This window comes from Bacillus rossius (assembly GCF_032445375.1).
Source record: "Bacillus rossius redtenbacheri isolate Brsri chromosome 9 unlocalized genomic scaffold, Brsri_v3 Brsri_v3_scf9_2, whole genome shotgun sequence".
NCBI classification, from domain to species: Eukaryota; Metazoa; Arthropoda; class Insecta; order Phasmatodea; family Bacillidae; genus Bacillus; species Bacillus rossius.
The window spans coordinates 18231055-18243922 of record NW_026962013.1 but is presented as its reverse complement, the minus strand read 5'-3'; the positions used below and the strand labels follow the sequence as shown (position 1 = coordinate 18243922).

Here is a 12868-nt window from a genome sequence, read left to right as displayed (position 1 = left end):
TTCACACATTTTTTCAAAACATGAAATAAGGTTTCACACTGCTACTCGCATTTCTTGCCCCACATTGATCTTTGAGCGATATTTTCTTTTGAGTACAGCTACAGCTGAAAATCCAGCTTCGCGCAAATAAGATGTTGCAAAAGGAATGAAAATTCTTATAGCTTTTGAAGCAAAATTGGGATAACCCCTGCACTAGTGTAATATAATGAATGTAAAAAAACATGCAATAGTGCATAATTATTATCACTTTTACATTCATTTTAGAACAATTAAAAAATATGACAGAACACAAATTCCTGAGAGGTATTATGCCATCTTTATAAAAATAGCCCTTAACTAATTGTGAAAGTGAGACAATACCACCCTAGGAGCACCAGCGAGCATTACACTTATCATCTTGCCTCACTAACACAAATACACCCCTAACTACGCGAGAACCTTAAGGCAAGGATACACATCACTAGACCCACACCTATGTTCATTTGAATTTACGATGAAATAATGAACAAATTAGTTGAAAAACATGTAAATTTCTTAGAAACTGGCGTAATTTCAAAATGTGTCCCAAGCAAACAAGAAAAAAAATATGTGTGTATACTATAAACAGTTTGATATAAGTTTGGGCAAAAATATATATTAATATTATTTTTCATGGCTTAAATATTTTTTACATTGGTCATTTTTCTGAGACCCTCGTTAAATTGTACAAATTTCTTTGAAAAATAAAATATTGAAATTCCCACTTTGAAAAAAAAATTAAGGTCATGAATGAATCATAGGGTAGCAGAGCAAATTTTTTACAGAAACGACAAGTTGAATGGAGACAGGTCTATGTCCCGCTTCACATCAGACATTAACTCTTTTTGGCTGTAAAGTTATAATTTTCAGTCTGTCATGCAATAGGTAGGTACAATTTGAGTGTAGCCAACACATTTATTTTGTGCCAGAGGATTTACGTCATTATCTTTTTCAAGCAGTTAAAAATATGCTTTTCTCCTACAAGTCGAGACAAGAAAGTTCCATCTCAATTAAACTTCCTTTAATCTCCTTCTAACTTCCACACAACTTTTAGCCTCTACCAACTTCCCTAAAAGCTCGTTCCACTCTTTCACAGCTTAAACCAAGCCATGATAGGCCATATAGGTTCCTATCAAACCCAGACCTTCCCAAAAATCACTAACCTTAATTTTAAAGTTTTTCACTTCATGCATTAGTTGATTTGGGTTGTCGAAACTGATACATTTAAAATTAAACAGTTGGTGCTAGAATCATTGGAGCAAATATGCCAAATTGATACTATCAGAGAAAACTGAAAAATCATGTAGAGTTTAGATGCATGAAAGTGTGGTCATGGTAGGTGATGTGTTTTTAATGATTTTACAAAGGAGTTTCCGTGTGAATTTGTGTGATACTTAATATTTAATATAATATATTTTATCAAAGTCATAGTGGATCACATATTTGCATCAATAAATGTTAATGTCTATGCTACCCATGATAAGTAACTCTTAAGAGACAGACTTTTGTGTGTGGTGTATTTTCATGTTATTTTACCCAACCATTGTGTGAATTTGTTTTTGATATGTTTTTGTAGTGTAGTTTTTTCGAAGCAGCTAGGTGGTAAACTGGTTATCATAAATAAATGAAGGGTTGGTTAGGTGAGCAACATTTAAAATACTATAAAACAGTAAAAATTTAATTACTTGTTGCAAAATTTAATTTATTCAGACTGGATTATAGAAAATTTAGTAGATGTAAAGGGTTTTTAAGTCCAGGAATATTGTGTGCTTTACTGAATTAAAAACAAGGAACTGACAATGGAAATTTATTAAAATCAAAGTATGTAATAATTTTCTATTGCAATTTTAATAATGTTTGCATTTATATATTTTATCATCATCCCACCATTTTTCCAAACTTCATCAACCTTCCTTTATAGAGTTTTACAAAACCTTAGTTAGAATTTGTAAATAACCTTTTGAAAATTAAAAAAAAATAAAAAAATTAGCATTATTAGTACTTCAAAATACCATTTTTTAGTTTTGGTAATACCTCAGAGCAAAGGCTTCTGGGAAATAATGTGAATAGTAACAAAGATGAAAGGTTGGGTAGGTTAGATCAGCTATACCAATAAAATGTAAAATCTTGGTATTTAAAATATTTTTTTAAATTTTTTGACATATTATCACGGCAAAAATATTTAATTGATAATATTTTATATATTATTAATGTAACTGCTCTACCATAAATTTATGTTAGCACATTATTATTGCTGTGAATGGTAAAAAAAAAAAAAAACTGTGGCAAGCATTAATCCCAAAGTACCTACTTGGAATTATTACTGTCAAAATCAAATTTGCAATGTGACTGAGCAAAATAACTACAGAATATTTGGATATTAATTGAAACTTTGGTAAAAGTTCCATACCACATATCCAAGTTAATCCTTTGATCCTGATGGCATGATCCTGTATAAATTGATCCTGTGGTACATGATGCATGTTGTTTTAATTTAGTACATTGGCAGAACCTTGACTTATGAAAAACTTGCGATATAAAAATGAATTATGATCGCAAGTCGAATAAAAAAATTAAATTTCATAAGACCTGACATAATTTGTTTGTATTGTGATATTTTAAATATGTTCAGGATCTATCATCGTAGGGCTAGTTGTTAAATTAGACAGTTATCAAGCCTTTTACTACTTATATAATTGTGATACTGATATAAGTTTTTGGTCATGGTAAAATGCAATGGTCACTGCTTTCCCGTAAGAAAAATTATACTATTCCAAATGTAGTTTGGAATACTACAATTGTGTATCTTACCTGAAAACAGCGTTTCAAAATTCCTACTGGTTTCAGAGAAATTACAGTTTATAGGTTACATTAGGTAGCCTGTGCAGTGATGCAGCCATCACCATTTTGTATGTACATAGATTCCTGGAGAAAATGCAAACAGTACTAACCTCAGTGTATCCCATGTTTGTCAACTGCGCAAGAGCCTGGCGAAGAAGATTTAGTTCTTTGTCAACCCCGTTACCACCGGATGTCGTGCTCTGACCACTTAATCCTGATGCCGAACTGACACCACTAGTTGTTGACAAGGTTGATATAGTACTGGCTGCACTTGAACCAACAGTTTCACCACCACCACCAATGTTTGCAAATGGCAACAAGGAGTTTCGTATTTCTTCCAAAGCCTTCTGATGGTAGCCCGATGACCGGGTAGAAGACTTAGCCGACGCGGCAGGGTTCATAGTGATGAAAGACTGTTGGCCCATAATAGGCCCATCGGGCGGGCAACCGTCACGTGCCCGCGGGCCACCGTTGCACTACCCACATCCACAATGGCACTGACCACTTCACAAGGCACAGAAAACTATCATATTACACGAAATGCACTCACGAAAAATATCACTTCTTTAATGGCACAAGTTTCACAATGAAAAATTTCTTCATGCTGCTTTCAGCCCCTGGAACAAAAAGTATGTTAAATTAACATTTAAAAATCACAGAAATACTATAACATAATTTTCACATACTAATTCACAAGAATGTCACAATGAAGTTAAAACTACTAGTATTAAAGAATTGAACAAACCACAATTAAAAAAGTACTTGCACATTTTTAAAAGAAATTTTTAAAATTCACTCAAAATACTACTCCTACTATATCTAAAATCCTGTTGGGTACCTACTTTTTAGTAATAATAAAATACTTATATTACTTGTCATTTAATGCATGCACATGCGGTACCTGTCAATAAATGTGTTCGAGCTCATTAAAAAAATATACTGTCCACCTAAATTATACCAAGTAAAACGATACAAACAAGTAGAATCGGTTCATCACAATAAGCAGTACCTATCAGAAACAATAAATAATTTGAAAATACTACAAATACAAGCAAGCCATAACAGACAATAACAAATTTCGACTCATAACTGGACGTACTGTAACTACAGGTTAGACAAGATACATGGTAAGCGATTGTCAAAATTTGTGCAAGAACGAAAATTAAAACTTGTCCCACTAAAAATATAACGTCAACCCATTAAGAAACACTGAAATACAATAAACTTTAACTCTAAAGTCACATAAAGGTGTTTTAAATGACCTTACGTCCTAAAACCTTATGGTAAATATTACCTGACATGCAACCCCTATTGATATTTGAAAAAAAATATCTGTATTTACAATACAAAAACTTACTTCAAATTCCTGTCAGCAGCACATGCAATATTTCGAATTGAAGAAATGTTGATTAAACGACATAACAAACTATTATTCAGCAAATTAATTCACAAGAAAACAAAGAAAGCTGTGGTACAAAGTTTTTATGTTACTGGCCGCCATTTTGAAGTGCCACATTCCGAAATAACAAGCTGACGAGAATATAGTTAAATACCCTAGGTTGTTTTAGATAAACATCAATAAAACATTTAAAGAGGTTATAAAAATTTCAAAAAAATAATGAATAGTAAAAATGTAACATAATTATTTTCTAGGCAAAATTCACATAAACATTGAAACATATGATCCCAAAAATCTTACTAAGGAGAATCTAAAACAAATAGCGTTAAGGAATGTAAGCCATAGATAAAATCCTATCGTATAATTGTTAATAAAACTAAATTACGTAGTGTTCGTTTCGCTTGTAAAACCAGCAAAATGTTCTGGCAAATTGAACGTACAAAAAATTATAAGAGTGTAAACAAAACTACATTTGTTTTCAATCGTTTGTAATTTTAATATTAATTATGTAAATCTGATTAGCCAAATATAAATAACGACTAGCCAATGGAATCCCATATGGAAAAGAAAATGCCAAAAACGAACTGTTACAACCATTGCAGCCAACACAGATAATAACACATCCAACCATCACGGAATACAACACAATAGCCAATGTAAACCTGGTTGCATGTCCAAAAATAGGACACGTCACACTCAGGGCCAAGTACGAGTGCATGAACTCGCATCACTAGCTGACCCAAACACATGGGTAGCTCCACAAACAGTGTCGAACATGCAACGATTAAAGCTGCTGGAGTTTGGGCAGAGCTCGTAAGCGAACAGCTGAGAGGCACAGCCCATCACTGGTGGGGTGTTTGCGGCAATTTTTGCATGCTGTGGCCAAAATTAACGAACACATTTGTATACTGCTTTGAGACTGGCCAATCAGTAGCACAGTACATGTCACAATTTAAGGAGACCAATAACGAGATGGCGAACCAGTGGAACAATTTATCGTACACAACCTACAGTTGCTTAGGCATGATTCAATCAGCTCGTAGCAGATAGCAATGCTCCCAAACGTCACATTGTTACTGCGAGATGAAATACAGCTTTTTCTCAGGTTCTACCAACATGTTTCCATATAATATTAATTTAAAAGGCTGTGGCTACTGAGAGAAACCTTCAAAAGGTATGGCATCTTAACCAATATACCTCAGACAAAACCAACAACAACCCTCCCTTGAGTCGGAATGCTCCGGCCTCGACACAACAAGGCATACCAAAATATTTTGTCTTAATTTTTGATTGAAATGTCATATGTTGTACCTGTTGTTATTACTCCCAATGGCCACACTGCTGTCCTGCTATTTCTGTGCACGTTTCGGGCTTCCTTCCTACTGGCTACTCACTAGTGTGATTCCAGCAGTTGATCCTCTTCAGCCGCCGCGGCCAGACACCTTTATGGTAATCGTCTGGACTTTAACTATTTTACTCACAATTAGCTCACTACAATAGATTAATCATTACTTTTTAAACTGTTACTTTGATTTCTGTGACTGGCCGTACGGCCGTTCTGCAGAGCTAACCGATTGTGCAGTTCTAAATTAATTAATTAATTTTTTCTCGAAACTAGTGTTTTGTGTACTGATTTAGATGGTGTCCCAGCTGGCCAACAGCCTGGGATTTCCGAGTTTGAGCGCTGTTACTGTCCTGCCATACCTCATGGATGTAGCCTGATCCGAACCCCTCTCTTACACCTCCCGCTCGTTGCTTTACCGGCTGGTGTTTGGGCCGACCCATTGACATTACATTGATTGGTGCGCTCAATCTTCCATCAATTATTTCCACACTCCCCAACACATTTCATACATCTGCAGAACCTCACGCATTAATATGATGATGAAGTGTTATCGTTAATTGCGGGGGGGGGGGGGGGGACGGCGGACGCTCAATGTAGTACACCGTCCTCCTACTGAAATTAGTCATTCCTTTAGCCCTTCTAAAAACATCACAAAGCATAGAGTTTAGAGTAACTTTATGATTGTTTAATTAACTAATAGAACATTGTCAATAAATCGTAATTTTGTTTGGTTGGTGGTACTTTAGCTAGTATTCATTGCTATTATATTATTATTGGCGGGCAGAGATTTTTCTCTAATCTCTGTTGGCGGGTTATTTGTTTAGTTTTTATGGCCTCACTTTGCAAAACAAATGTTTATTTACGTCAATGTTATGTTGGTTCAATATGTCACATGTTGACTGTGAAATACTGAAACATTTGATTTTGTTGAAAGAATTAGAATATATAGTGAAAGTGGAACAATTATTGCCGTGTTTTGTTTGTATTTTAACTGGGACGCATTCGTTAACATAAAAAAACGTACGCAGGTTATAGTTTTTCTTCAGTATGAGGTATTTGTTTTGTTTGTTTATCTGTTTATATGTCTTCCTTATTTGTCTAAATTAATTTTTTAATAGCAGGGTCATTAGCATGAGGTGTGATGAGCTGATAATGGAGAATTGACAATAAATGTGCAGGGAGGCGGGACTATTCAGAGAATAAACGCCTGCTTACGTCGTCTGCCACATTTGACCTTGTCGAGAGTTGAACTGGGATCACATTGGTTGTATCTGATAACTCTTATCTCTGTAGCCCCATGTGTTGGTGTAGGGGGAAGGCGGGAGAAATGCATTGTTTGAATACATCAGTCTATGGAATAACCCCAGAAATTCCACCTGCTCTCTGCAATATCTGTAAATATTCATGGTGTGATCCCTACTGAGAATCAAACTCAGATCATATTGTCATTGTCAATCAGTACTTATAATATATTATATTTTTTTCACATTTTTCAATTTTTTTACATCGCAGGACCAAAGATGGTTTTATGTAATGGAAGATTAGAAGAAATGTTTTATGCAAGTACTATACAGTATTTAGTTTATTATTGTATTTGTGTATTTTTGTATAAAATTACTTGTTCAGAATTTTTGTGCAAATCTGTATATACAGAAAGGATCTAATGGCTGTAAATTCTAGGGAAAAAATAAAAGCTTGATTTTCGTAATCCCAGGAAAATCATTGTTTGATTTAAATTACACATTCTAAAACTTTAGTATGTATAAATCCCAAATAGCTGTGTCTTGCATAGACACCAAAATGCTTTGTTGAGGAGAAAAAGGGTCTAAATAATTTTTCAAGCCATCCTAAATAACAATTTTAAATAACAATAGGTAAAACCTGAATAACAGTTTATCCACAGTTTTTATTACTTAGGATGATTTTAATTTTGCCAAAATTGTCCTTAAATACATACAGCAGTGATAAAAAAAAACATTTCTTTCCAAATATCTGTACAACTCACAAAAACTATTTGTATTAAATTTTTTTATGTTTATGAATGTGTGTGTGTGTGTATATATATATATATATATATATATTTTTTTTTTGTGAAAAAATTTTATTCCGGTGAAAAGGGTGTTTTATATAAAGTGCTTGAGCATCAATTTACCCTCCCTTATTTTTTCAAACATGAATTAAAATAGTTTTTGGTGGCATACCTCCAAATTATCCCACTTGGACTAAATGGGAGGAAATTTTTTTTTTTTGTGGTTAACTTTTTTTAAAAATCCAAAATACCTAATGTTTGTCTGAAAAATTAGTGGTCTCTTCTCTAAAAAAAATTTTTATAGTTAGCCTAGGTATAAAAATTTCAATAGTGTGATTTAAAAAAATTTCTATAACTCTCCCTAGTTTACCCTAGTTATTTATTCTTATCTTACCTTCAAATTCGTTTCTAAATCTGAATTGGCCTTTCCAGTATCAGAACTTCCATTTGACAACATCTGATGGGGAAGATCATCTTTCAAAGTCATCCTTAATATTTGAGGAGAGAGAAAATTAACATCCTTCAAATGATGTATGGGATGTTGATAAAATAAATATCCTCTAAATAGATTAGAAACTTACAATTATGATCTTGAGCAGTTTTCAGTATGGTATTTTTGTTAAGAATATGTGCAGGCCATAGTGTCTGCAAATTTCATGCAGCCCGTAGTGGCTTATATTTTGTTCCCATTTCTCTTCTGGCTTGGTAGTGTGCACGCTATACTAGTCATTGACTTTATAAAAAGGACATGGAATGACTTTTTACAATCATTAGTCCCTTCATAAGCAAGCTTCGTTTTTTTGGTAATTACTATACTGGGACACTTAGAAAATATGGTGATAGGTAATGACCATTACATAAAGGATACTTCCTTGTGGAGTTTACCTGCACATTGTTTCAGTCATTTTTGTGTACACCTATCCCTCACTTAGCACGACCAATTCGTTCCTAAAAATGCTCGTGTTATTCAAAATCACATATTCTGAAGCATTAGTTTCCATAAATAGTAAGGCTAATTTATTTAATGTGTTCCAAAATTGTGCAGGAATATACTTTACATAGTATAAATGCATTGAATAACACTCAACTATGTCACACCATTTATCTTTATATGCCTCCCATCGTACTTTGAATGACAAATACGACACCGCGTAACGGGAGATACGTGGTTATGTACTTTATTGTCAGTCGGCTGGCTGACTTGCCCGCCCGCACGTGATCTTCAACTCGCGTCGCGTTCCTTTCCAAACCATCCTTTACTGACAGTGAAACCGATACTACTGTCCGGATAATTACATTTTAATTTTTCACAAATTTAAGTGCTAATTCGTGTAACACCACCTGGTTCACACCAATCCTGTCAGGCCAATGATTATGTTTTTCATTGTAACATTCATTTAACAACCTTTTCCACGTGAATCATCTGTTCATTTCTGTTCTGGTATCTAATGTAAAATATATTCCCACTAGTACAACCAACAGCATCAGACTTATATGAACTTTTGGTAAGAGTCCTTATTTCTTATGATTGTGCGCACAGTTGACTTGCTTAAAACTAAAGTGCGATCAACATAAGCGTGGCCTTCATAACAATCTGGGCGCAGTAATACTTCTAGTTTTGTCTAAAATACTTGAACACGATGCATTATGAGTGATCAAGCACGTGCAGTTTCCGGCAGCTGAATGGGCAGACGTTGCTTTTGTTTGAGTGAATTCCCTGCCACTGGCTAGACTGAGTTCACGGCCCGGTCTGTGGCCAGGCGACAACGGTACGGCACGGCGGCATACGCGCGGACGTAAGAAACATTTGGTCCTTTACACTCCATAGCCGCAATTTAACTTGCCACAGCTGATATTGTACAACAGGCGATAGCTTAGACACACCTGCGCGCGATTCTCTTCCCCCCCTTGTTTGGCTAAATGTTTCCCACAGCACATGTTCACAGAAGTTGAAACAGACTTCGCGGCGTCACATTCAACTTTTTTTTTTTACCTGCCGAGATTTCGTGCTAACTGAAGTTTACAGACGTGCTATTTGAGACTGGGGCAGTAAAATTTAAATCGTGCTAAATGAATTTGCACAATCTGAAGCCTTGCTGAGGGATAGGTGTACTGTAATATAATGTGAACCTTCTTTTCATTCTCTTAATATTGTTAACAAATGTATTCACTCTTAAGATTTTTTTCCATACTCATTTCCACAATTTTTATAATAATAATAAACTAAAAATAAATGTAATGTTTCCATTTTTATCAAACATAGCTCAAAAATGTAACTAGGTTTTTTAAATTTAGTTTTATATATAGTCACAATATATATTTTGTTGTTATGCTGTGCACAGTGGTGCCCTAATATTTTTAATTGCAACCCTTAATAAATTCTTTTATCATTTCAGTGACCTCATTGTATCGTAATATCCAATGGTTACGCCAGTGGGTGGACATATTGCATTACTTTGTACATTGATACTGCATGAAGCTGGTTTTTGTCCAACCAATGGGTCTGAGCCATGTTTGTGGGACACCCAAACCACTGGCCTAAGTAGTGGGTGGAAACAGTTTTTAAAGGACTTTGTTTAGTGATATAAATTCTAATTTTTATACATTAACTATCATCAGACGTGATCAAGCACCATTTCCGCAATGTTCTGGTGTTACGACATGGTGATTGTGAGTTTAGGAACTGACTGCAAAAACTAGGTTGCAACATGCCATCTCCCGATGATTCGTGTCTCCCAAGGATCCCAAGGTTTCGGTTTTATTGCCACTCACCATATGCATATTCGTAGATGCATAGGCTAAGAAAGAATTTTTATTGTCGTTCTACCTTTTGGTTGATTCTTTTCAGCTCCATGGAAATGCAGCAGTTGTTGGACATTCCCACCGGCAATGAACCTGCAGCGGAACTTTGTCGCAAACTTGAGGTGTGTGCCTGTTAAGTGTGATGTGCTGGATTTTCACACACCCATTGTAGTTATAGTTGGGTCATAATGCCAAATCACCTGGTTTCGAAATATAATATATTGTGCTTTGTCTCAGATTTAATTCAAAAAAATATTTGTGCACACTTACTAATAAAATAACAACATAATATTTTTACAAGTTTTTGTACTAAAAACTTCTTAAATAATTTTTTTAAAATATAATTTTTCAGTTCTGAAGTTACAAAATTTGTAATTGCCCATGAGTTACAAATATCACATCCTTGATTTTTTTTTTCCATATGAATTATCTTAACATAATATACTAACTCTAGTTCAAAAATAGAAAGGTGGATTAATCAATTATTCATTTAAATAAAAAATAAAAAAAAAAACAAATTTAAAATGTACTGAACTTAACACATTAAACTTGAACAGTGGGGTCCACTGTCAAAAAACAAAGACTGCATTTGAAACAACAATTCATGAAGAGAATAATATAGGGCTGATTGTAAATGTTCATGTTTTGACATTGTACCTCCTGACAAGGCTGGAAGCCCTGTCTAGACTCTAGCAGTAACTGTCCTCAACAGCAGAATGCACCCGTTGCCCGCTTACAGTCATCAAAACAGCACAACCCACTCAACCTTTAGAACAGCCGCTGGTCTGACTCAACTTTGCATTTATTATTATTTAAAGCATTTGCAAACCAGCAAAATTTTAAATATTTTTGATACCATGTTTGTTCCAATACAATTTTCCTTGCTTATAAATTATAGGAATTTTTAAAGTTGTGATTATATCTTGTTTAAACTATTCAGGTTTACAAAATGTATTCCAGGATAGTTTCATCATCATAGAGTTTCCTTTGGCACACCAATATGTATGGTACATCCCCCGATGTTCACGAAAAATAATCCTTACAGGTGCATGTTGCCATACATGGGTCTGTTGTCTTGACAATTTTTGCTTGTGGCTATAGCAGTTTCTGAATATGTGCTGAAGACCTAGCTGCTTACCCGAGTCAGTCTTTAGTGGGCGCCACCACGTGAGTGGGCAAGTGGATCCGGCTGAGACTCCCGGTCAGGGCGTTACGTGGCACGTGTGAGGCAAGATACTAGTCCTCTAATTACTCGCGCTAGTTTATTAAGCTCTGGCCCACTCTAGGCGTCGGGCACGCCACACCACTTAACATATGGGATATCACGGGGTAGGCGACACGTGGCCACACGTCTCTGATCACTCCGCACACGTCTGGTCTCGGCTGGTGATGAAGAAGAACTGCTGCAAGCAGTGCTCTGCGCGCGGGCATCAGGCACCTTCCCGCCGGAACAAAAACCGTCATTCTCCTCTGTGACCCCGCATCAAGGGTTAGTTTTAAAGAAGATAATTTATACACACTCAGAATATGAAACACCCGCTACTTTATAAATTAATACTTAAATAATTGTTGTTATTGGTTTCGGGTGACATCGCACTGCCGCTAAGCGCCCTCTTGCGGTGGTCCGTGGCGCACAGTTTGAACACACGCACGTACGTCGGCAGTACAAATGCCGGGAAGGAGGGGAGCTGGACAGTGGAGTCGGACCAGGCTTGCGAGGCGAAGCCCCGGCTGACGTCAGTGCTTATTTCATTAATTTCGGGTGCATAGTAAAATTTATCGTATTTCATCATGCTCTGCATTATTTTAAATAATTCTGCATGAATGGCGAGTACTGAAAGACCCAAACATATTTATATATTATTTTTAATTGTAGAGGTTTGAAAAATTGTACATTAAGTAATAGGGAGGGGGACCATCAAAATCTATGTGCTCCCAGGCCCGTAGTTTTGCTCGACGGCCCTGATCATGTGTTGCTGTTATTTGTTAAACATCAGAAAAACAGAGTTTTGTTACAATCACTTAGCATAAACTCATTTCAGAGATTTAACTAATAAATTTAGTGAAATTTACCTTAAAAATTAAAAAAAAAATTATTAATAGATTGATGTACCAGTTTTATCATCTTTAAAAAAACAGAATTCTGACATGCATTTCAGTAATGATGTGCCTGTAATGCAATGCGAATAAAAAAATATATCTTATCGGGAAGTTCTTTGCATCCTCCATGTTTGTCATGATGATATTATAAATGTGTAGAACATGATTGCTTAGAAATATTCGTATCGCCGTCGTTGCAGTATTGTGATTCCAGAATTAAATTCTGATCAGTAATTCCTTTACCCTGCCTGACTTAATGATGCCGTTAACTTTTTATTTTTATAATTTTTTGATTGTGTGGTGGTACATGATGGCACTGCACACATTTGCTACT

The 12868-nt window shown here is 35.3% G+C and overlaps 2 protein-coding genes across 3 annotated transcripts in view; one reads left to right on the top strand and one right to left on the bottom strand.

Annotated features, from left to right (window-relative positions):
- The window catches only part of LOC134543312 (serine/threonine-protein kinase Warts), a 105348-nt gene extending 100817 nt beyond the window's left edge, over positions 1-4531 (bottom strand). The window contains exons 1-2 of the mRNA XM_063388246.1: positions 4217-4531; positions 2970-3476 (exon numbers count right to left, since the gene is read on the bottom strand). Of these exons, the coding sequence (XP_063244316.1) occupies positions 2970-3284 (315 nt within the window). The 5' untranslated portion in view covers positions 3285-3476; positions 4217-4531. The remainder of the gene's footprint in view (positions 1-2969; positions 3477-4216) is intronic.
- A 1793-nt stretch (positions 4532-6324) lies between these two features.
- LOC134543130 (sister chromatid cohesion protein PDS5 homolog A-like) overlaps positions 6325-12868 on the top strand; it is a 43083-nt gene continuing 36539 nt past the window's right edge. The window contains exons 1-2 of one of the 2 annotated variants that reach the window (XM_063387966.1): positions 6325-6655; positions 10481-10556. In XM_063387966.1, the coding sequence (XP_063244036.1) occupies positions 6651-6655; positions 10481-10556 (81 nt within the window). In that variant the 5' untranslated portion in view covers positions 6325-6650. The remainder of the gene's footprint in view (positions 6656-10480; positions 10557-12868) is intronic. The other variant, XM_063387967.1, reaches the window with a different exon arrangement.